General features: G+C 52.1%; 2 protein-coding genes across 3 annotated transcripts; both read right to left on the bottom strand.

The window, feature by feature from the left end:
* Positions 1 to 13,391: 13,391 nt before the first annotated feature.
* LOC141726488 (uncharacterized) lies at positions 13,392 to 14,385 on the bottom strand. The gene is made up of 2 exons (XM_074531394.1): positions 14,305 to 14,385; positions 13,392 to 14,119 (listed from the first exon to the last, which is right to left on the bottom strand). The coding sequence occupies exons 1-2, from the start codon at positions 14,354 to 14,356 to the stop codon at positions 13,449 to 13,451; spliced, it is 723 nt and encodes a 240-aa protein (XP_074387495.1). The 5' UTR covers positions 14,357 to 14,385; the 3' UTR covers positions 13,392 to 13,448.
* Positions 14,386 to 17,662: 3,277 nt separating this feature from the next.
* LOC141726487 (uncharacterized) lies at positions 17,663 to 23,174 on the bottom strand. Of its 2 annotated transcripts, XM_074531393.1 has the most exons (6): positions 22,827 to 23,174; positions 21,533 to 21,739; positions 20,364 to 20,445; positions 19,513 to 20,179; positions 18,280 to 18,442; positions 17,663 to 17,747 (listed from the first exon to the last, which is right to left on the bottom strand). In XM_074531393.1, the coding sequence occupies exons 3-5, from the start codon at positions 20,416 to 20,418 to the stop codon at positions 18,334 to 18,336; spliced, it is 831 nt and encodes a 276-aa protein (XP_074387494.1). In that variant the 5' UTR covers positions 20,419 to 20,445; positions 21,533 to 21,739; positions 22,827 to 23,174; the 3' UTR covers positions 17,663 to 17,747; positions 18,280 to 18,333. The 2 variants fall into 2 exon arrangements, with proteins under 2 accessions (XP_074387494.1, XP_074387493.1); XM_074531392.1 differs by lacking the exon at positions 21,533 to 21,739.
* Positions 23,175 to 23,992: the final 818 nt, after the last annotated feature.

Here is a 23,992-nt window from a genome sequence, read left to right as displayed (position 1 = left end):
GAAAGTCACAGTCCAAAAGAACTTCTCTGCCTAAGATAGCTAAAACCAAATTGCTAGACCTGGGCTGTGAAGGCACCGAGAAATTTCCAAATCTGTGCACTGACGGTCTCAGCAAACACTAGATCTGGATGGTGCTGGAGTCAGAACCTGGAAATTTCCACATTTTGGCTTTCTGTGTCAGCAAATCACTGGACTCGGGCTGTGCGGGCACCAGGAAATTTCCAAATCTGGGTACTGGGGCAGCAAACACAAGATGTGGGAGGTGCCAGACTCAGTAGCAGGAAGTTGCCAGGTTTTGTATTTCTGTGCCAGCAAATGGCTGTACTTGGGCTGTGCCAGAAAAGGGAAATTTTCAGGCCAAGGCACTGGCAGTGCCAGCAAACCCCACATTTCAGGAAGAATTGGATCTGGACCCTTCCCTTCCCTTCCCTTCCCTTCCCTTCCCTTCCCTTCCCTTCCCTTCCCTTCCCTTCCCTTCCCTTCCCTTCCCTTCCCTTCCCTTCCCTTCCCTTCCCTTCCCTTCCCTTCCCTTCCCTTCCCTTCCCTTCCCTTCCCTTCCCTTCCCTTCCCTTTCTCCACAAGGTGCCAGAGGGGCTGAACAGCAGCATGGTCTCCTCCATCACCTGCAGGGACTGATGGACAGCAGGCTGGAAATGAGCCAGCAGTGTGCCCAGGTGGCCAAGCAGGCCAAGCTGTAAGGTGCAGCTGAGGGAGCTGTGGTTGTTTATCCTGGAGAAGAGGAGGCTCAAGGAAGACAAGACAGTGTCAGGGCACAGGTTGGACTTGATGATCTCCAAGGTCTTTTCCACCCTTGCTGATTCTGGGATTCTCTGAAAGTACCCTTGGAGCAGTTGCAGGAGGAGCCCTGGGCCTCCTCTTCAGAAGCTCCAGCAGCCCAGGTCCCTCAGCTTCTCCTGCCAGCCCCAAAGCCCATCCTGTCAGTCCTGCAGAGCCTCTGCAGCTCCTCCTCACTGCCCAGAACAGGGAGCCCCAGAGCCAGACACAGCAGCCCAGATGTGCCCCCCTGGCGTGGTGGGGTGCCTCTGGCAAGGGAGCAGCAGAAGGCGCTGCAGGAGCCTGCAGACAATTCCTGAAGCATTTGTAGGATGATCCTGCTGCCCAAGGGACGTTCCCATGGGGCCAGGTCAGAAACTGCAGTGGGGAGTGGGGCCAGAGAAGAAAGGCAAACAGGGACTGTTTGCAGGGGAGGGAACAGGGGTGGGCTATAGGAAGACATCTGTATCAGGAAGAGGAAAGAAAGCAAAGGGGAAGCCAAGGAAATGCTCAGGGCAGTTTGGGGGTGGCTGCCAGGCAGCCCTGGCTCTCAGCAACAGCATCTGCAGTGGGACAGGATACTCCCAGCTGATGAGAACGAACTTTCTGGCTGACTGCAGAGGCCACGACAAAGCTGAGTGCTTTCCCTTGTGTCCCCCAGCCCTTGCTGGCCCCGGGGGCTGATGGCATTTATGCTCCCTCAGGTTCATGTCCTCACACATAAAGCATGGGGGTGCTCTTGCCTGCTGTGTGCAATGCAAACAGGGGCTCCTGAGCCAGTGCTGCCGTGTCTGTGCCTGCAAGGATGGGGCACCTGTGTGAGCTGGGGGAGAGGCCAGGGCTGCAGAGGGGGGATGTTGTTGGCAGCTCCATGAGGACGCTCTGGGACGCTGCCCTGGGCTGTGCAGCGCACTGGGGATGGATCAGCCCCTGCTCTGCTGCTCCTTCCCGTCTGCCCCAGGGCCCTTGCAGAGCCCCAGCCATGCTGTTTGCCCCCAGCCAACCCACGGCCAGCCTGGTGCTGCTCACGGGGGTTTTCTGTGCCGAGCATTGGCCTGGGTGTGTTCTTGAGAGAGCCTGGGCAAGGAGCCTGGAGCCCCCAGCGCCTGGGCTGAGGCGTCAGTGCTGCCCCAGCAGTGCCCATGGCCTGTCCCTGCTGCAGCCCCGGCACTGCCACCCCCAGGGCTGTGCCCAGCCCTGAGAGCACTCAGGCCATGCAGCAACACCAGGGCCACCAGGGCAGCGGGGCAGGGCCACGGCAGCAGCACTGGCAACACCAAGTGCTGCTGCTGCTGGGCACAGCTGCTGGGCCAGCACTGATCTGCCCCAGCTCTGCAAACAGACATTGCTGCTGCAGCTCCAGAGAAGGCAACAAAAGGGCATCTCTGCAGGAAACTCTGCTGGGAGATCATTTAGTTCCTTTAAAGCAACCAAGAGCATAGCCCCTCATTGACACAGGCTGTTGCCACAAGGAAGGTGGAGAGAAACAAAATTAGAAATGGCACAAACAATCATATTTATTAGTGGACAAGGTGAAAAAAGTAAAATAAAAAGAGAAATAACCTCCAAAATGAAACCAAGCAGAAGTATCAAAGATGACTTTTATTACAAGTGATTTGCAGAAACTGGCCAGCAGTTTAATGTTTCTGAAACCATCCAGTCATCATTGTCCGCACTGCAGCCTTGAGCTCCTGATTCCTCAGGCTGTAGATGAGGGGGTTCAGGGCTGGAGGTACCACTGAGTAGAGAACTGACAGGGCCAGATCCAGGGATGGAGAGGACATGGAGGGGGGCTTTAGGTAGGTAAAAAATGAGGTACTCATGAATAGAGAGATCACGGCCAGGTGAGGGAGGCAGGTGGAAAAGGCTTTGTGCCGTCCCTGTTTAGAGAGAATCCTCAGCACGGCCCTGAAGATCTGCACATAGAAGAAAACAATGAACATAAAACAGCCAATTCCTAAACAGGCACACACAGCAAGAAGCCCAAGTTCTCTGAGAAAGGTTTTAGCACAGGAGAGCTTGAGGATCTGTGGGATTTCACAGAAGAACTGGCCAAGAACATTGCCATGGCACATGGGCAGGGAAAATGTATTGGCTGTGTGCAGCAGTGAAAAGAGAAAACCACTGGCCCAGGCAGCTGCTGCCATGTGGGCACAAGCTCTGCTGCCCAGGAGGGTCCCGTAGTGCAGGGGTTTGCAGATGGACACGTAGCGGTCATAGCACATGATGGTCAGGAGGGAAAGCTCTGCTGACATGAAAAAGGCAAAAAAAAAGAGCTGAGCAGCACATCCTGTGTAGGAGATGTTCATGGTGTCCCAGAGGGAATTGTGCATGGCTTTGGGGCCAGTGGTGCAGATGGAGCCCAGGTCGCTGAGGGCCAGGTTGAGCAGGAAGAAGAACATGGGCATGTGCAGGTGGTGGCCGCAGGCTACGGCGCTGATGATGAGACCGTTGCCCAGGAGGGCAGCCAGGGAGATGCCCAGCAAGAGGCAGAAGTGTAGGAGCTGCAGCTGCCGCGTGTCTGCCAGTGCCAGCAGGAGGAAGTGGCTGATGGAGCTGCTGTTGGACATTTGCAATGTGTGGGCATGGGGATCTGTAAAAAAATTAATCATGGAATACTTGGGTTTGGAGAGGACTTTAAATATCCCAGCACATCCTGGAGTAAGTTTCCACCCACTGCCTGCCCGGGGCTCTGCTGCCTGGAGCTGTCCCTGCCAGCAGCTGCTTCCCTGTGCCCAGGGCTGGGCCCTGCAGTGCTGCCAGAGCCCAGCCCAGCCCTGGGGGCTCAGCTCTGCCCTGCAGACCTCTCCCAGCTCTGGCACTGCCCAGGGGCAGCTCTGGCTCTGCAGGCTCTGATGGAAATGTCAGAGCAACCCTGAGGAGGCTGGAAAAGGGACACTGATGCTGCCTGTAAAGGGCCCTCTGCTGATTTCTGTCACTGCCTGCTTTATTCAAATCTGTGAGAAATTTTTTGGTTTTAGTTTTTCAACCTGAACGGCAAGATGGATATCTATGTGCAATTTCCCACGCAGGCAACCCAGAGCATTAAATAACAAAGGCAAGATTTTCCTTTTAATGCAGTCGCTGCCTTGCTGTGCTCCCTGTATAATCTACTTGGAAATGTTCTGCAGTTAAATGCCATCTGAGAAGCAGTCCTGAACAATGCAGCATTCTCCCCACACCATGAGAACACTTCCAAGCCTTACCAGCTGTCTCCTCCCACCCAGACCTTGTCCCCCAGCACGGTAAGCAGCTGCCAGGGCCGGCTGAGAGCTGTCCCTGGCAGGCAGCAGAGCCCCTGCCCCAGCACAGCGCCCTGGGCTGCAGGACCCTGCTCTGCACGACAGCCCTGGGCACCCCTGGCTGCTCTGCACAAGAGACAGTCAGAGAATGTACTCACAGGGTCTGTAGGCATTGGGATGGTCCAGCTTCAGGAGATGGCTCCAGGAGATGCAGCTGCATTGTCCTGCAGCCAGAGGTTCCTGTGCCAAGGGCTGGCAGTGATTCTGCCCCAGGAACTTCTCAGCACCCTCCCAGCCCTGACTGACTGAAGCTCTCTGTGCCTCTGTGCTGTGCCCGGGGTGGCTGCAGGCAGTGCCCCAGCCCTGCTAGGCTGAGAGAAAAGCTGCTCATCAAGAGAAATGTGCTTTTGATGCTCTTCTTGGTTACCAGCAGCTGCCTCTGTGCCAGGAACCCAGCCCAGCTCAGCAGCACAGACACAGCACAAGGACTTTAATGAACCTCTGGGGCTTTGTGCTCAGGCCCTGAACATCAGTCCCTGAGAGGGAGCTGAAGAAACCTCTCCAGAACTCCAAGTCAGAATCCAACTCCAAAATTTCTTGGACTTTTAATGGGTCCCACTGAGGGACACGACTGAGAAAGTGTCCCCAGGCCCCAGGCAAAGCAGAGATCTGGAGGAAGGGATGACAGGTGGGGACAAAGAGAAGCCAAGTCTTGGTGCCCTGGGGCACAGCAGGGTCTGTGCCACCAAGGGCTGGGAGGAGACACCTTGTCCTGAGGCCCTGGGGCCTCCTGGCACAGCCCCAGCCAGGCTGGGCACTGTCAGCCCCTTGTCCTCCCTCAGCATCCCCCCCTAGCCCACATCCCAGTGGCCTCAAGGATCTGCTGGAAGGAGTCCCTGGGAAGCCTTGCTCAGCAATGGCCCTGGGGGCTCCTCAATGCTCACAGAGTTTTTCAATGGACTTTGGGTTTTGCTTTTGTCTTGGAGTCTCTGGGAGGTTTATTGCAAACATGGCCTCCAGCTATCTGCTCTAATTAGTCCCTGGAGAGGCTTTGTCAGTAACAACACTCAGTGGGCTCGTTAATGCTTCAAGGTATTTCAGGTATTTTAAAGTATTTGGTGTTTCACTTTTCATACAAACTCTATGAGAAGTTTGTGCAATCATGGCCCCAAATATCTGCTTTAATGAGTCCCTTGAGAGCTCTGTACTGACACTCAGTGGGGCTCATCAATGCTTTGAGATACTCAAGGTTTTTAAGGTACTTTGGATTTTCCTTTCCACACTGAGTATCTGAGAGAATTTAGTGCCATCCTGGCCTCCAATTCTCTCCTCCAAGGAGTCCATGAGGAGCCTGTGTTGGGGATGGACCTCAGTGGGACATATTCATGCTTTGAGACACTTTGGGTGTTTCCTCTGACTTTGACTCCTGGAAAGGTTTGTGCAATCTCTTCTCAGGTCCCGAACTTCCAGGGCTCAGCTCCAAACGCACCACAGGGCTCATTAGGATCAAGCAAGTCCTGACAAACCATGGCTCTGCCTTGATTTTCCTCTGTTCTCATGCAGTTCATCAGGAAGTTCTCTGTAGTGGTGTTGGATCACCAATATGAGATTTCTTAGCCAAAGCATCAATTAGTGTGGTGGGTTCAGTGTTGGCTAATTACCTGTGCACTCACTAGAATATTCTTACTGATTTTCTGCTGTGAAATCAAATTAGGAGGAAGGCAACGTGGGCTCAAAACTTTAAAATGGTATAAAGAAAAGATTATTAATAGTATCTCAAAGAAAGACAAATAAGAAATAGAACAAAACTCTTAGAATATTTCTCCTCTCCCTAAAACCTTTTCTTTGTTACTGACAATGTAATGAGACAAATCCTAAAAGTTTCAGTCAGTTTACCACTTGTATAAGAGCCTTCCTTCAGTTCTCTTGGGGAGAGGAGTCTCTCTTTCATTCTATGGAGACTTCTTCATAAGAAAATAATTCTCTCATTGCTCTCAATTTCAATGAATAGCAGCTGTCTGGAAAATCTGCAATTGTGAAGTCCCTCCCATTTTTTCCACAACTTTTCCCACAGCTGTGTTCATAGACCATGTCTGCTTATGGGGTATTATTTTAAAGATGAGCTGTTTAAGAGCAAAGGTCCTTTTCACCTATTTCTGAAATCATCTTCATCTCTGAATACAGAGAACTTCTTCTCTTCATGAGGGCGCAGGGTTTCAACACTCTTCTCTCTTTCTCTGTTCAGACTTCTCATGGGATCACAGCTATTTCAACATTTGCTTATTTTAGCATGGAGGCCTGTCACATTAAGGGCTCCCGGCCGGGTAATAATAGACATTGACTCAATGATTCACAGAAGGCTGATCAATAATCTTTATTAAGAAACCCATACTTTTATACCCCAGTTTGATACATGTGGACTTAAATGGTCCTCCAATCCAAACATCATCACCATTGGCTAATTAAAAACCCACCCTTTGGTAAACAAATCTCCATAACACATTCAACTTGTTTAAAATACCAAGTGCAGCAAGTTAAGCTAAGAATTTTTTCTTTTTTCTGATCTTCTCCAAAGGCTTTTCCAAAACAATGCCTGGGAAAGTTGTGTTTCTCTCTGTGGCCAGAGAGCTGCTGCCATAGAAGGCTTTGCTGAACAAGTCATTTCCTCATACTTTTTCGTGCGTTATAGGGAAAAAGAGAGTCTGATGTATCAATTACATCCTTCTCCATAGCTTTACAAGAGGATTTCAGATCCAAGATAAGGACATCTCCTCATCCCTCCCATCTGAGATTCAATTTCCTCTTCACTGACCTTGGTGTCTTCATATTGTTCCTCTATGAGCCTGCACTTTTTTTCCTTTTCTCTCACTTGAGGGAGGATGGAAACACTGAAAGAGTTCATGTCTCACCTGGGGCCTGCAGATGGTTCCGTGACCCCGGCCGAGCTTGATGCTTGGGACGGAGCTGTTTTACAGTGGAGGTTTCTGCAATGGCTGCGCTGGGGCTGTGTCAGGATGGGCTGCGCTGGGGGGAGGGCCAGGATCTCAGCAGCCAGGCCAGAGCTCAGCAGCAGCACGGGCGGGGGCCGATGGCTTCTCCTCCCCCTGCCCAGTGCTTGCGGCTGAACCCCAGTGCTTTTTGATCTTTAACATGTGTCTTCACAGAGGCATGCACAGTTTCCTTAGTGGTTCAACAGATTGTCAATTCTCAAAGCTAATTACTGATTGGTTATTTTGTCAGACACAGAGGAAACTGCTAGCAGCTTATCTTAGAACATTACTTCAGTGATGCAAAACCACCACAACAGCACAGAGCACAGAACTCCTTTGTCCATATCTACTAGTCATCTGCCCGAGTCTTCAAAACTTGTTCCTGGGAGATTTCTGGGCCCTCTCCAAGGTGTTTTCAAATGAAAACATTCAGCTAATAATCTAAGAAAATCACCAGAGGATGGGAGCAGCCTGATCTGTCTGTCCTGGCTGCTTTTGTCTGGGAGCAGTCCTTGGAAATACAGAATTTAGGAGGCCAAATTCTAATTTTAGCCATGGTCCCTTGGAGAAGAAGGCTGGTTCTTTTCTATAGGAATGAAGGAACAGAGCCCCTCTGTTTCAGGGGCAGATGAGAGATGACCACCAGAGGCCAAGGCCAGCCAGAGCTGGCAGGTTTTGTTCTGAGAGATCGCCTTGCATAGAGGAAATTTTTAAGGGAGAGTATCAGTTTTGGCAATGGGCATCTGAATAGTCAGAGAGTTCTTTCCCATAGCAAGGAAAGCACAGAGCCCCAGTGCTCCAGGAGCTGATGAGAGGCAGCCGTTGACATCCCAAGATCAGCCAGACCTGTCAGGTGGCCCCTGGGAGGCCAAGACAGGCAGACCTGTTCCATATTCCCTCAGTTCCATGGGGCCCACAGTGTCCCAATGGTCCCTTGTGTCCATGAGACACTGAGGTGTCATAATGCCCCCTTGGTGACACCAGGCCCTGAAGGGTTGGAATGGTCTCCATGGTTCCATCAAGCCCCACGGAGCCATAATGGTCTCTGGGTCCATGAAGCCCCTCTGGGTCACCATGGCCCCTTGGTTCCATGGGCTCCAGTGGGGCCACAATGATCCCCTGGGTTCCATGAGGTCCCCAGAGTGTCCCAGGGATCTCCATGGGAAGGAAAGGACCCAGCCCCAGTGTTGCAGGGGCAGCCATCAGAGGCCAAGGCCAGCCAGCCTTGATGGTACTGGCAGATTTTGCCTGGGAGCAACCCTTGGATATACAGAATTTTAGAGGTGGAATCCCAATTTCGGAGATGGACACCCAGAGGAGAAAGATGGTTCTTCTCCATAGGAAGGAAAGCACAGAACACTGGTGTTTGAAAGGCAGATAAAAGGCAGCCATGAGAGGCCCAGGCCAGCCAGAGCTCTCTGTTCTGGCAGCTTTTGTCTGAAAGCAACCCTTGGATATATGGGATTTTTGGAGGTGGAGCCCCAGTTTTAGCCATTTCTGCATAGATAAGAAGGAGGGTTCTTTTCCATAGGAAGGAAAGCACAGAGCCCCGGTGTTTCAAAGGCAGAAGAGGAGAGAAGAGGCTCCTGGGAGACCAAGCCATCCAGACCTGGTTTTTCATGGCTGCTTTTGTCATGGAGAAATCCTTGAAAGTATGGAATTTGAGAGGACGATTCTCAATTTTGACCATGGACATCCTGAGAAGAAGGAACGTTCTTCTCTATTGGAAGGAAATCACCGAGCCCCAGTGTTTGGAAAGCAGGTTAGAGGCAGCTCCAAGGGGCCAAGGGCAGCCAGATCTATCTGTCCTGGAAGCTTTCATCTAGGGACTGTCTTTAAATGCAGGGCATTTTGGACATGGAAACTCAATTTTGTCTGTGGGTGCCTGGACAGGAAAAAGAGTTCTTTTCATTAGGAAGGAAAGCACAGAGCCCCAGCATTTCAGAGCAACATGAGTGCCAGCCCTCAGGAAGCCAAGGCCAGCCAGACTTGTCAGTCCTGGCAGCTTTTGTCTGGGAGCTATCCTTGCATGTAGGGAATTCTGGAGGCAGATGCCCAATTTTGGCCATGTGTGCCTGGTCGAGATCGATGGTTTTTTCGCCTAAGAAAGAAAAGCACGTGGCCTCAGTGTTTTAAAGGCGGATGAGAGGTGGCCAGTGGAGGAGAAGGACAGTTCTCTGTCATAGGAAGGAAAGCCCAGAGCCCCAGGGCTTCAGGGGCAGACAGGAAGCAGACCTTGACATGCCAAGGTCACCTGGACCTGTCAGGGGGTCCCCAAGAGGCCCAGCCAGCCAGACCTGTTCCCTGTTCCCTTGGTTTCATGGGACCCCACAGTGTCACAATGGTCTCCTTGGTTCCATGAGGCCCTGGAGTGTCACAATGTTTTCCTTGCTTCTGTAGTGTCACAATGGCCCCGTGCTCCCATGAGGCCTTGTAATGTCACAATGGCTTCGTGGTTCCACAAAACCCTGATGTGTCTCCACGGCCCCTCAGCTCCAGGTGCCTTTGCTGTGTCGCAGTGGCTTCTTGATGGCACTCTGGGCTCCACAAGGTCACCATGGACCCTTGGTTCCTTGGGACATCCGAGTTTCACAATGGTCTCCTTGATTCCATGAGGAACCACAGTGTCACAATGGCCCCTTGGTTCCATGAGGTTCCCCAGTGTCACCATGGTGTCTCTGGACCCACATTGTCACAACTGACCCATGGTTCCATGAGGTTCCATAGGGTCACTGTGGTCGCTGTCAGAGGCTGGATGAGATCGATGTTCCGAGACACCTTGGGATGCTCGGAATGCCAGTGTGGGGCCAGGGGCAGGTCAGGCCTCGGTTTGTGGTGGGACAGAGCCCCACCCCCAGCCCTGGCCTGGCAGAGCTGTCAATCAAACAGCAGGGGCAGTGCTATCCCAGCTTTGATTCGCTCAGCTGTCAATCAATCACACAACAAGGGCAGCTGGTGCCTACCCTGACTCTGATTGAAGCGGCATCTGGCAGTTGCACCCCAGGGGCGGGCCCATGAAGGCCAGGGGGTTATAAGCCAGAGCACAAGGCCAGTCTGTGGTCTGGATCCTGCTTTCTCCTGCAGTTTTTGTGTCGGCATTGCTGGAAGCTGAGCAGTTGGTACCTATGTGTGTGTGTTTCTATAGATCTTCTGTCTTTCTGATGTTCTCTATTTCTTCTCCTTCTAATCCTACTTACCTGGAACATTTTTTGGTAACTAAACATCTTAACAGTTTAAGGTTTTTAGATTAAATGGGCCAAGCTAGTGAAGTTAATGCTATGATAAGATGTTTATGTTGAAGTGGATGTTGTATTAAAACCTTTGCCAAAGTTCCTTGACTGTCCACATTTTGCCAGTAAAATTTTGTGTCATTTGGACCTCTTAGCTCAGTTGGTTAGAGCATGGTGCTGGTACCACTGAAGCTGTGAGTTCAATCCCTGTGTGGGCCATTCGTTTGAGGTGGACTTGATGATTCTTGTTGGTCCCTTCCTACCAAGAATATTCTTTGCATCTGCCCATGTTGACAATATCTGGTTGGTGTTTCTCCTGTGCACCAAACTCAAGGAAAGGAACCTTTGGTTACTCCCAGCATTTCAGTGTTCTGGGTGTTCCAGCCCCGCAGGCTCACAATGGCCTCTTGTTTCCATGAGGTCCCACAGTGTCACACTGGGCCCTTGGTTCCATGTGCCCAACAGTGCCACAATGATCCCCTTGGTTCCACAACTTCCCACAGTGTCCCACTGGCCCCTTGGTTCCATGAGGATCTGGAGTGTCACACAGGTTTATGGCATTTGTCCTTGCTGCCCCTCACATCCCAGTGCCCCACAAACAGCCCTGAGCCACCTATGAGGGACAGGCCCTGCTGTCCCAGGCTGGGCTCAGGGCTTGGCCTTTCTGCTTCCCCCAACCAGCCCAGGCCTTGCTCGGCATTGCAGTTCCCTGCTCAGAGCCTTTGGCACTCTGCAATCCTGGCCTCAAGGATTTGCTCTCAGCAGTCCCTGGGGAGCCTTTGGCACTCCCTGCCCTCAGTGGGGCCCAGTGATGATCCAAGGGACTTTGAGTTTTGCTTCTGATTTCTTGAGCAGCTTCTTCAGCCTTCTCTCAGTGCCTGAGGGTCCTGGACTCAGCCCTAAATCTACTATGTGGCTCAATAAAATACAGAAAGCCCTCGGGGTCTCTTTCTTCCTTCAGGACGCCAGGGCTTGTGCAGCTGATTGGAGTCAGTTTGGAGTTGCATTAATAATGAAGATTTCAAAGTGCACCTCATGACTTGCTTTCTTTAATCAAGTGACTATTTTTAATTTCCAGTTTAAAGAAGAGCTGATAGAAGCATTCCTCAGGTGATGCTAATGCTGAATGTCTCCTTAGGAAGTCTGGCCACAGAGAAGAATGAGCCCCTTGAGGCTGACCCTGTTTGGACAAGCTGCTTCTCACCTCCAGCCTCACCATGTCTGACATGGCCCACCTGGCACTAACATCCCTGTGCCCTGCAGCAGAACCTTGTCCCTTAGCTCTGCAGCTCCATGTCCCAGCCCATTGCACCACATCCCACCTGCTCTCCTCAGGGCTGTACTTGCACACAGGCTCAGGAGAAGTTTTCCTGTTGGGAAGGAAAGAATGGAAAAGCCTGAGCAGGTTTCCTGAAAAACTAACCCCACTCAGGAACCACCTGCTCAGTCCAGGCTGCCTGGAATGGTGTCACCTTTCTAAAAGGGACAGTGTGAGCAGAAATGATCTCTGGAAGCAGAATTCTCTGAGTCTTGCAGCTGAATTCTCTGTCCCTGTCCTTTCCCTGGATCTCTGTTGCAGATGGAAGCTGCTGGTGCCATCCTCACCTTTAACCTCTCTCTTGAATGCAAACAGATGTTCCCAGGTGTATTAAGCAGGATTTGCTCAATGTTTCTATAAAAATTTTGTGTTCCTCATGGAGTAAAGGGGCCATTTTGGCACTGAGAGGGTGACGTAGAAGCAAGGAGTCAATTGTGACCCTGGGGTGCCATGGAACCAAGGGGCCATGGTGACCCAGCAGGGCCACGTGGATCCAGTGGTCCATTGTGACAGTGTGGATCCAAGGAGACCATGGAGATGCCCCCAGGACCTCATGGAACCAAGGAGTCCATGGTGGCCCAGTGGGGCTGCATGGAGCCAATGGTCCATGGTGACACTGCCCATTCAAGGAGGCCATTCTGACCTTGTGGAACCTCATGGAGCGAGGGAGGCCATTGTGACACTGAAGAACTTCATGGCACCAAATATCCATGGTGACACAGCAGGGCATCATGGGAACCAAGGAACCCCTGTTGGCAGTATGGAAACTCATGGAACCAGGGACCCTTGTGGCACTGCAGAACCAACAGAGCTGCTGGACCTTGTCCCCTGGCCCTGCACAGCTCCTTGGGAGGCACGGCACGAGCAGCACCCTGGGGGCCTCGGGAATGCCCCTCTGGGATCCACAGCACACACTCCCAGGGGCTGGAATTGCAGTTCCCAACCAGGAAAAGATGTTCCTGCCTCTGAAGGCAAAGCTCTTAAGAAGGAGCCAAAAGCCAAGTGGAGCAAGATCTTACAGTGACATTTCACTGCCAGCCTTCATAACTTCACCCATGGTTGTTGTAGCTAATGGATTGGGAATGAAATCAGGGTAGGGTCTTTTGTGGGAGCTGCCCTGGGTCAAGGGAGACACTGAGAGAGAAACAGAGCAGGGAAAGAAAGGCAGGAGAGAAAGGAGGGCACAAACACAATCAGCTGAGAAGGTGGCACTCTGAAAAACAAAACTGAACTGATAGAAAATAAATCGGACAGAAATCAATAATTCTTAAAAGGTTTATTTAATATTAAAACACATCCCACACACCCAGCCCCACACAATCCCAATCCCGCTTCTCCAAATTTGGATGCCACTTCTCCCAATCTCCTTCCAACCCCATCTCACCCTAGAGGCTGTGAAATTGAAATATCTTGACGTGGGACTGAGTTTTTTTGAGGTTGGAACAAGCCATTTTGAGGTGGGATTGAGGCTTTTTGGGGTAATATTGAGGTGTTTTCAGTGGGACTGAGTCATTCTGAGGTGACAGATCAATGCATTATGACTTCTGGACTGTAAAGATACGGAGAACACTGTCTGAAATCCCCCAAGAACCCACAAATTCCCCAGAATATATCTTTAAACTATAAATTCCACCTGAAATAGCTGTGAAATGGTGAGACCTTAGGCATCTTTAATCAATTACTTTCTTTTTAGTCCTATTTCAGGTGTTTTTATACGATAAATCCAGAGAAATTTAGAGCCAAACAAAAAGGATAACCAGCCCAATGTCTTCCCAACACAGATCACTGGGAATGTGGGTCACCAGGGCTCTGACCCCTGGGTTTTCCCATGGGGGCTGAAGCAGGAGCAGGGCACAAAGCTCTTCCCGCACTCGGGGCACTCGCAGGGCTTCCCTTACCGGTGTCTCTGTTGGTGACTGGTCAAGGCAGAGCTCTGGGTAAAGCTCTTCCCACACTGGGGACACTCGTAGGGCCTCTCCCCAGTGTGGATGCACCGGTGGGTGACAAGGTTGGAGTTGTGCTTGAAGCCCAACCTGCACTCAGGGCAGCGGAAGGGCCTCTCCTTTGTGTGCATCCTCTGGTGCTGGAAGAGATTGGAGCTTCTCCGAAACCTCTTCCCACACTGGGGACAATTGTAGGGCCTCTCCCCAGTGTGGATGTGTTGATTCCTGATGAGGGTGGAACTGTCGCTGAAGCCCTTCCCATGTTCCCCACACTCGTAGGGCCATTCCCCAGTGTGGATCATCTGGTGCTGGATCAGGATGCTGCTCTGTCTGAAGCTCTTCCCACACTCCAAGCACTTGTAGGGCTTCCACCGATCATGAAGCTGCCCATGGACCACCAGCTCTGAGCTCTGGCTGAAGCTCTGTTCACCTTCCTGGTTCAGGGTGGGTCTTTCCTCCTCAGAGCACCCTGGGCTGGCTTTGCAGCTCCTTGTCCTGTGGGATCTCTGGGGATTTTCCTCCCCATTGGAATTCTGCACTGTGGAGTCACTCAAAATGGCTTTTTCCATGAGGTTCTGCTGTGGGGATTTTTCCTCCATGGTCTCCATCCTCAGTTCCTTCTCTGGGGGAGGAAGGACAAGGAGAGGATGGGATTTGCCTCCATGCCAGAGGGAGGGGAAGGAAATTCCCCCAGTGCATCCCCAGAAGGACCGTATTGGCAGCAGGGTTGTCCTGCAGCCAGGGGCTGTACTGGGCTGGGAGATGGAGCAGAAGAGAGGTGAAAAGGGGCACTGGCTTCCTCCTCACCTGCCTGGGTATCCCAGGGCTCCTTCCTGTTCATCGCAGCCTTCTCCTCCATCCAATCAATATTTGGGAATGGGAAATCCTGTTCTGAGAAGAAAACAAAGGGTGCTCACATTGTCTTTTGTTCCGGGGGCCGTGCTGGGCTGGGAGATGGAGCAGGAGAGAGGGGGAAAGGAGCACTGACTTCCTCCTCACCTGCCTGGGTATCCCAGGGTTCCTTCCTGTTCTTCGCAGCCTCCTCCTTCGTCCAATCAAGGTTTGGGAATAGAAAATCCTGGTTTGGGAAGAAGACAAGTGGTGAGTACATTGTCTTTTGAACTGGTATGAAGGCAAACCTAGGGGAAAGTCTAAGCGAGAATTACAATTTAGTAAGAAAATTAAGATCAAGGCAATGATAGAGAAAAACTGCCTTAAACTGACAGAGTCAGGATATAGCCTGACACCCTGTTGGTCAGGGTGGTGGCAGCAGTCCCATTAAATGGTGGCTGCAGTCCTGTTGGAGTGATGAAGGTGATTCTGTCAAAGCAGTGATCCTGTAGAAGGGTCTGGTCTTCCTCTGAAGGTCCAGTGGTGGTTATGGAGCTCTTGTCCTCTGGGAATCCAGTAGGCAAGCTGCTGCTGGTGTTGCAAGGCTCAGTTTATATCCAGGTAGAAATGCTTGGTTCTTCCCCCTGGACAGAGCATCCCACAATGGGTGGTACACTGGAAAGGGACCAGTAGGAAATGAAATTTTATCATTCCTGCAGTGACACTCAATGGCCCATTCACAGAAGATATCTTCCCTGGAGGGCGTTATCAGGGGTGAGTCATGGAAGAGATAAAGAACACTGCCCCACATATTTATAGCAGTTTTTGAAGATGGTGATTGAAAACATGCATTTGGTTATGAAACCCCAAAGTGGATAGCCTTCAAGAAATAATGAGTTAAAACATGGAATGTGAAACATTTGAAAAAACATAGCATTTAGGAAACATATAGAGCAATAGATCAGCTAAAGCATGGAACACAATGACAAGAAGAGAGATAGGGATAGGGGAGTTGATGGGCTAAGCATGTTTAGAGCCAACAATGTCAAACTGACCCTAAGAGCCTTGCCAAGCCATGGGGACCAAGCCAAGTACACCGGGAATTGGCCATATTAGGATGGGAGTTCAAAAGTTTAAGGAGGAAGACTCATCAGGTGCCCCCTGCCCATGATGAAGGCCACCAGAACGACCACTGAAATGATCCTCAAAAGAGAAGTCTCCGCCCACGCTCCGCCCACACCATGCCTCCTATGAATATGCATGCAAGGCTATGATTATGCATGTGATATGATGTAACTCTATATTCAAAACTGTATAAAAGGCTTGCTTTGTCATGAGATACTTAGAAATCCCTTTTGTGATTCCTCCGACGTGTCGTAATAAAATAACTCCTGTCTATGCTGACTTAAATTGAGTCTCTTAGGCAGTTATTCTCGCCTTTTGGGGCAAAATTCGGCATCAGTTACATCTTACATTGCAGCCTGAAAGAGTGGGGTAATCCCTGCTCACAGGATGAACTCCACCCCCCTTACCCAAACTGGCTCAGGTGTAAAACCCCCACCCTGGGAAGGCCACACACAGGGGACAATGTCACACTTGCCCTGCCCCAGGGGAGGTCTCTGTCCCTTGTCAGTCCCTTGCTGTCCCTCCTTTTCTCTTTCTTTCCATCTCTCTCTTTACCGCACATTTACTGTTCAATAAAATCCACTTTGGCTTTGGTCTCGTTAGCACTTTACCTGAGGCAGAGGCATCCCTCTAACAATTTTCTTAACCAGATTGTGACATTATTTTGGCACAATGAGTTTAGGCACTGTTGTCTGACCTCAAGTGCCTTTGACAACAACATGGTTCCCTCCACTGAGGAGGTTGTGGTTCTCTCTGGAGGAACACTTGGAAACTTGCACGCAGCTTCCTCTGAGTGACTTATGGGAGAACTGATGAGGAAAATGGATGTTGTGGGTGCCCAGTAAAAGAAAATATTTTGTTGTCCTTCCTTGAAAAGATGGTTAAAATCACTGGAGGAGAAGGAACAAATGATATCAGATTGATTTATAAAGTTCGTTTACTCCAAGGTGAGGAACACAAGGCTGCTAAAAGTCCCACAAGAAGCCCAGCTCAATAGCTAAATTCCCAAATATCTCCTGAATTCCAAGGCTTGGGTTCTTTGCCAAATGTGAGAATCATTTTTCTCTTTGTCCCTTTCACCTTTGTGACAGCAACAGAGAGCTTCCCCTTCCATTTAATAATCTGTAATGGGGCAAATTTCCTGTTTGTTTTATTGGAACCTGCCAGCAGCTGAGCTCGAGCTGTGCGGGAGCTGTTGAATCTTGGAATTTCCACAGAATTGCTTCTATCGTCAGTTTATTCATGTTTAGGAGTTGTTTGCATTTTCATCACATGTGACTTGTCGGAAAATCAAATATTCCTCAAAGTATTGTATGCAGAGTTAAGTTTGATTTCTGCCAACTTTATTTTCTCCAGTACCCTGGGGATGCTCAAGGGGTCTTTGTGCTTCTCTCCCTGGGGAATGCTTGGGAGGGGTTTGGGGGGGTTGTCCCTGTCCCTGTCACTCCAGGCCATTCCCCAGGGGCTGTCCCTTTCCCTGTCACTCCAGGCCATTCCCCAGGGGCTGTCCCAGTCCCTGTCACCCCAGGTCATTCCCCAGGGAGTGTCCCTGTCACTCCAGGCTATTCCCCAGGGGCTGTCCCTGTCCCTCTCACCCGAGCCATTCCTCAGGGGGTCTCCATCATTCTCACCCCAGGAAATGCCTGGGGGGTCTCCCTCCCTCTCACCCCTGTGCCAGGGGGTGCTCGGGGCACTCTCTGTCCCTCTCAGCCCAGGGGATGCTCGGGGGTCTCTGTCCCCTCACCCTGGGGGATGCTTGGGGGTCTCCATCCCTCTGGCCTCAGGCAATGCCTGTGCAGGGCTGGGGACCAGGGGCTCTGTGTCCCTCTCACCGCTGAGGGTGCTCGGGGCTGAGAGGGCTCTCCAACCTTCTCACACCTGGGGAGGCCGGGGGGTGTCTGTCCCTCTCAGCCCTGCTGTGACCCCACCCAAACATCATCGGGGTCAGAGGGACAGAGACACCCCCAAACCCCCAGAACGGCAGAACCTGGGATTTGGTTTGGGGCTGAGGATTTTGGAAGGGGCTGGAATTGGGGCTGGGACTGGAGTTGGGACTGAGATTTGGATTAGAGCTGGGATTGGGGTTAAGGCTAGACATGGGATTGGCTTTGGGGCTGGAGTTGGGATTGGGTCTGGGGCTAGTCGAGTCTGGGACTGGGATGTGATTAAATACAGAGCTGGAGTGTGTCTATATGTGGAGTGAGACTGAGACCAGCATTGGGGTCAGGTTTGGGACCAAGCTTACCCAGAGCGGTACAGGGGGGATGTCACTGCGGGATGGTTTGGGGAAAATCCTGGTTTGGAGAAAAACAAGGTGTGAATGCCTTGTGCTGGGGATTCCTCTCACCCAAGTCCATCTCTACAATTCACCTAATGCCCATAAAATCCTCCAAAAATCAAGAGTGAATCAAAAAAAGCCACCAGGAGTTCCCTCTTTCAAGTCTCATTCCTCTGGGGTTCTGGTGGTCCCCCATCTCAGGGCTGCTGGGGATCCCATGGGTCCTCGGCATCCCCCTTCTCCAGGGTCCTGCTTACGGATTCTGGGGGGTTTTGGGTTCCCCCTCTCCAGCCTCCCCCCAATCCAGCCACTTGGGGCTCTCCCCTCTCCCCACCATCCTACACTGGTTTAGGGCAAATTTGGGAGAAAACCTCCAAAAGAGGTTTCCTCTAGAAAGCAGATTCAAGCAGCTCCTCCCCCAGCTGGTTCAGGAAAATATTTCCTTGGAGAAAAGTGGAAAAAACCTCTTTATTTAACAGGCAAAGCATTCACCAACACAACAAATGAACAATGTTAAACAATAAAACATAAAGAGGTTGCAAACTCACAAAGTCCCCCTGTGGAAAGTAGCTCAGCTCACTCAGTCTCTTATCAGTCTCTTATCAGTCGCCCCAGTGCTGGAAATTCCGTGGCCCAGGCCTGACCCAGTGGGCCACAGGTGCGAGCTGCGGGTGATGTTCTGGGTGTTCAGTCCAGAGCAGGTTTAAACAGCTCCAAAGAAAAAGAAAGAGAAAAAAAAAAGAAAAAGAAAAAGAGCAATCCAGGGAACTTCTCTTCTTCAGTGAGCTAAAAACTAACTAATAGCAAAGGAGAGCTCTGTCCCGCTGTCTGTCTGTCCATCCTGTCCATCCAGGAGCCGTAATGTGGAGGAGTGCAGTTTCTGAAAAAGAGCTGCCCCTTCTTCTTCCTACACTTCACGCTCAGAACCAGCATTAAAGGTTGCTCGTGCCCAAGGCAACCACCCCTGGCAATGGGGCTCCATGGAGCTGCTCTCAGGAAAGACCCCTAAGAGCTGGGGAGTGCCCCAAAACTGCCTCAGAAACATGAGATACTCCAAAATCTCTTCAGGAATGTGGATTATTCAAGAACTCACTCAGTAATGGGCTCCCCCTCCCTTCATCATTCCCAAACTTTGGCGGTCTCATTCCAGACCCCAGCCCACCTCCCCAGTCCCAACCCCAACCCATCCCACCCCTCGTGGACATCATGACTCCCTTCCCAAGCCATATTTCCCCCATTTCCCACCTCCCAAACCCCATCCCACCCATTCTGCCCCACCTAATGCCCATGTCAAGCCTCCTGATTTGAAGGCCACTTTGCTCAATCCCCTTCCAACCCCATTCCACACCAAAGAGCTGTGGAATCCAGGAATTTTGGGGTAGGATTGAGTAGTTTTCAGTGGCATTGAGGTGACAGTTTGAACCCTCTTGTCTCTTTCAGTGCCAAGAAAGGGAAACAAGTACATCAAATACCCCCAAATTCTCCCAATTATCTCCCTGAATCCCAGATTGCCCTGAAACACAAGTAAAAAGTGAGGCTTTAGATGCCATTGATGAATTTATTGAGTTTTACCCCAATTTCCTCTGTTTTAAAGGGATGAAGATGAATCCAAAGAAAATTAGGGTCAAAACAAAATAATATCCAGCCGCCTTCCCAATGCAGATCACCAGGAATGTGGATCGCCAGGGCTCTGACCAACGTGGGTCCTCCCATGAGGGATGAAGCTGGAGCAATGCATGAAGCTCCCCCTGCAGCTGGGGCACTCACAGGGCTGCCCTTACCGGTGCCTCCGTTGGTGTCGGGTAAAGAACGAGCGGTCTGAGAAGCTCTTCCCACACTGGGGACACTCGTAGGGCCTCTCCCCGGTGTGGATGCGCCGGTGGGTGACAAGGGTGGATTTGTGCCTGAAGCCCATCCCGCAGTCGGGGCAGCAGAAGGGCCTCTCCTCGGTGTGAATGCGCTCATGTACAAGGAGGTGGGTGCTGGTGTGAAACCTCTTCTGACACTTGGGACACTCGTAGGGCCTCTCCCCAGTGTGGAACCTCTGGTGGACAACCAGGTCAGACCTGTGGCTGAAGTTCATCCCACATTCCAAGCACTCGTACGGCCGTTCCCCAGTGTGGATCCTCTGGTGGCAGATCAGGTTGAATCGCTTCCTGAAGCTCTTCCCACACTCCAAGCACTCATAGGGCCTCTCGCTGGCATGAAGCTGCTCATGGGCCACCAGCTCTGAGCTCTGGCTGAAGCTCTGTCCACCTTCCTGGTTCAGGGTGGGTCTTTCCTCCTCAGAGCACCCTGGGCTGGGTTTGCAGCCCCTCCTTGTGCGGGATTGCCGGGGCTTTTCCTCCCCATTGGGTTCCTGCACTGTGGAGTCACTCAAAACAGCCTCTTCCATGAGGTTCTGCTGTGGGGATTTTTCCTCCCTGGTCTCCATCCTCAGCTCCTTCTCTGGGGGAGGAAGGACAAGGAGAGGATGGGATTTGCTCCGTGCCACCCAAAAGGGGAAGGAGATCCGCCCAGTGCATCCCCAGCAGGATGGTGTTGGGAGCAGGGTTGTCCAGCAGCTGGGGGCTGTGCTGGGCTGGGAGATGGAGCAGGAGAGAGGGGAAAGGGGCACTGACTTCCTCCTCACCTGCCTGGGTGTCCCGGGGCATCTTCCTCTTCCTCCAAGCCTTCTCCTGCTCCATATTGCCAAGGTTTGGGAATGGGAAATCCTGGTTTGGGGAAAAACAAGGTGCGAATGCCTTGGGTTGGGGATTCCTCCCACCCAAGTCCATCACTTGAAGTCATCTGGTGTCCATAAAAACCTTCAAAAATCAAGAGTGAATCAAAAAAAGCCACCAGGATTTTCCCACTTCCAGTCTCTGGGGTTCTGGTGGTCCCCTGTCTCAGGGCTGTTGGAGATCCCATGGGCACTGGGTATTGGAATATGTATCCCAATATAACCAGTTAGATGGTGCCTAGGCCAATTCTGACCTTCGCTGCTGGGCCACAGGCAGCACTGCGGTGTTTTACCCCAGAGATACCTTGGCTGGCGGCAGAGTGCAGCGGGGCACAAGACAGGACTCCGTTTACCTCAGGAGAGAGCTTCTGGCGATGGTAGAGAGAAAGGGAATGGATTCTGCTAGAAGGTAGCCAGATGTTTATTCCATTGGTACAGAGACGTCTGCACTGGGCTACTGCTGGTAACAGAATACCGGCCGCATGGTCTCATTAACTTTATAAGCTCGGGGACAGGGGAAGGGGAGGGGACAGGTGAGTTACCAACCAGGTGAAGGGGGCAGGGTCTCAAGGGAGGATGACACTTAGACAGTCCAATGACCCCCAGGCCTGAGGAGCATCCTTTGAAATCGACGAATCACACGACGCCTTGCTGGTATGTTAGCCTGATTGACAGGGCACACTCAGCAAGGGGGCGAGGGGGCAGGGAGAGAGGCATAGGCACACCTGGGAAGGGACTCGGAAGTTTAAAACAGGACATTGCAACACACCACAACAACTGGGGATCTCCCCTCTCCAGGGTCCTGCTTAGGGATGCTGGGGGGTTTTGGGGTCCCCTTCTCCAGCCTCACCCCAGTCCTGTCACTAGGGGCTCTCCCCTCTTCCCACCACCCTATCCTGGTTTAGGGCAAATTTGGGAGAAAATCTCCAAAAGCGTTTCCTCTAGAAAGCAGATTCAAGTGGCCCCTCCTCCAACCAGATCGAGAAAATATTTCCATGGAGAAAAGGGGAAAAAACCTGTTTATTTAACAGGCAAAGCATTCACCAGCACAAAAAATGAACAATATTAAAAAATAAAACCTCTTGCCACTCCAAAAGAGATGACAAACTCAGAAAGTCCCTCCGTGGGCTGTAGCTCGGCTCACTCAGTCTCTTATCCACCTCTTATCAGTCTGTTAACGGCCCCTCCAGCACTGGAACTGCAGCGGCCCAGGCTCAGCCTGGTGGGCCACAGGTGTGAGCTGCCAGTGGTGTTCTGAGTGTTCAGTCCAGAGCAGGTTTAAACAGCTCCAAAGAAAAACCACAGTTGGAGGAACTTCTCTGCCTCAGCGAGTTAGTTTTAACTAACTAAAAGCAAAGGAGAGCTCTGTCCTGCTGTCTGTCCAACTGCAGACAACTGATACCTTAGGTTGTAAATGTTTGCATTCTGTTTTGATGTGCAGCTTTTAGTTTTATATTAAGTGTTACTGGGATCTTTTCTCAGGGTGGTGAAGACACAACAATCCTGTTCTAGCTGGAGACTCAAGGACAATCCCTTAAAACTTCAGGCCCAAAGCATAAACAATGTGAAAAGAGGACAGCAGGCATGCAAGCAAGGCAGATGTAACTTCATCATTTGAAACTATTAATTGAGCAGTTAATTTCTATATACAAATGGACTAAAACTTGTTTAAATGTGAGATCTCATGACCAAGCCCTCTTTTGCTCCCAACTTGCAGACATCCAGGCAGAACCACAGTTGCGGCTCCTCTGCTGCCAGGGTGTGGCCTTTAAAGGCACTTCAATAAAAATCAACTTTATTACTCTTAACTCCATGTGGCCTCTGTTCCAGCTCCTTAAGGCATCACAATAGTCCAGGACCCGGAATGTGGAGGAGTGAGTGCAGCGTATGAAAACAAACTACTGCTCTTCCTCCTCCCCTTCGCTCTCAGAACCAGCATTAAAGGTGCAGAACTCATTTCTGGGCTAAACAGACCGATGGGGTACGAGCATCATGAAGTCACCCCAGGACACCCCTGTCAGGGTCAGGGGGTCCCGTCCCCGCCTCATCTCCGGGCTGCCGGGGGTCCCCCAGCTCCGGTATCGCTCCTCCCCCTCTCCCCGCCCCGGGGGTCCCCCGTTCCACAGCCCCAGCTCTCACAGGGATCCCCAAAACCAATATCCCGCCCCGTCGGTACCGGGCCGTCCCCACGTGGACACCCCGGGACCCTCCCGAGGGGCGATCGCGGCTCCTCTCCCCCCGGAAAAGCTCCTCTGAGGGAGCCCGGAGATATCCGGGGCTCGAGTCCGGGATCTGCTGGCTCCGAACCCTCTCCAAAAAATCCTCCCGGAGACCCCTGGCCGGAGCCGAGGCGAGCTCAGCCTCCGCCCTCACCTGCGGCTCGGGGCTGGGGGCGATGCTCCCGGGGCAGGGGGTGCTGCAGGCTCGGCGTGCGGGCGCTGCGAGCGCCGGGATTCTCCCGCTCCCGCTCCCGCTCCTGCTCCTCCTCTCCCTCCCCTTCCTCCCGCATTTCCTTCGCTCCAGCCCGGACTCCCCTTTCCCACCGCTCTGCCCCGCGGCCCCGCAGCACCGGCTGCTGGGTGGGGGAGCCCCCGATCGGCCCCAGGGCTGGGCAGGGGGCTCGGGGACCCCCCCGGGGCGGATCCGTCCCCCCGGCCCGAGCCCCAAATTCCGCTCCGGGGCCGCTGGGCTCTGCGGGCCCGCCTGGCAACCGGTGAGTCATCGGCGAGAAAGGCTCCGGTTGGCTGTAACTTGGTAAGCGCCTCCTCTGATTGGCTGGAATTGTGAAAGGCGCTGCGCCCTGCGGGTGTCCCCGAGAGCTGCGGAGTTGGGGCCGGAGCCTTTTCCTATTTCTTTCTCTCTGAGAACATTTCTGATTTATTTCTCTCCCTCACTCCTTTCCATTTCTTGTTCAGTACAATCCAAGTTCGAGCAGATCCGCAGGTTGCGTTCTCATGGTCTCATTTGCACCTTTACTCAGGTGTGAGGAGGTCAGAGAGCCCCCCCAGCCCGAGCACCCTCAGCGGTGAGAGGGACACAGAGCCCCTGGTCCCCAGCCCTGCACAGGCATTGCCTGAGGCCAGAGGGATGGAGACCCCCCTAGCATCCCCAGGGTGAAGGGACAGAGACCCCTGAGCATCCCATGGGCTGAGAGGGACAGAGACTGCCCCGAGCACCCCCTGGCACAGGGGTGAGAGGGAGGGAGACCTCCCAGGCATTCCCTGGGGTGAGAATGATGGAGACCCCCTGGGAATGGCCTGGGGTGACAGGGACAGGGACAACCCCTCCAGCCCCTCCCAAGCATTCCCAGGGCATGAGGTACAGAGACCTCTCGAGCAGCCACTGAGCACTGTGTTATAAATGAGAAGCGTGACTAGGCCAATATTCAAGCAGCAATCAATTTATTAATTAATATGGTAAAGCATGAGCAATACAGCGCTGGGAACGGTGGGGGAAGTTTTCCCTCCAACTGCACACCGATAGTTGAGGCTTACAGGTATTTATAGGGGTACTCATCGGCTTTCTCAGCAGTTTCTATT

The sequence above is a fragment of the Zonotrichia albicollis genome, chromosome 35, assembly GCF_047830755.1.
Source record: "Zonotrichia albicollis isolate bZonAlb1 chromosome 35, bZonAlb1.hap1, whole genome shotgun sequence".
In the NCBI taxonomy this organism is placed as follows: Eukaryota; Metazoa; Chordata; class Aves; order Passeriformes; family Passerellidae; genus Zonotrichia; species Zonotrichia albicollis.
This window is presented reverse-complemented; position numbering and strand designations above follow the sequence as displayed.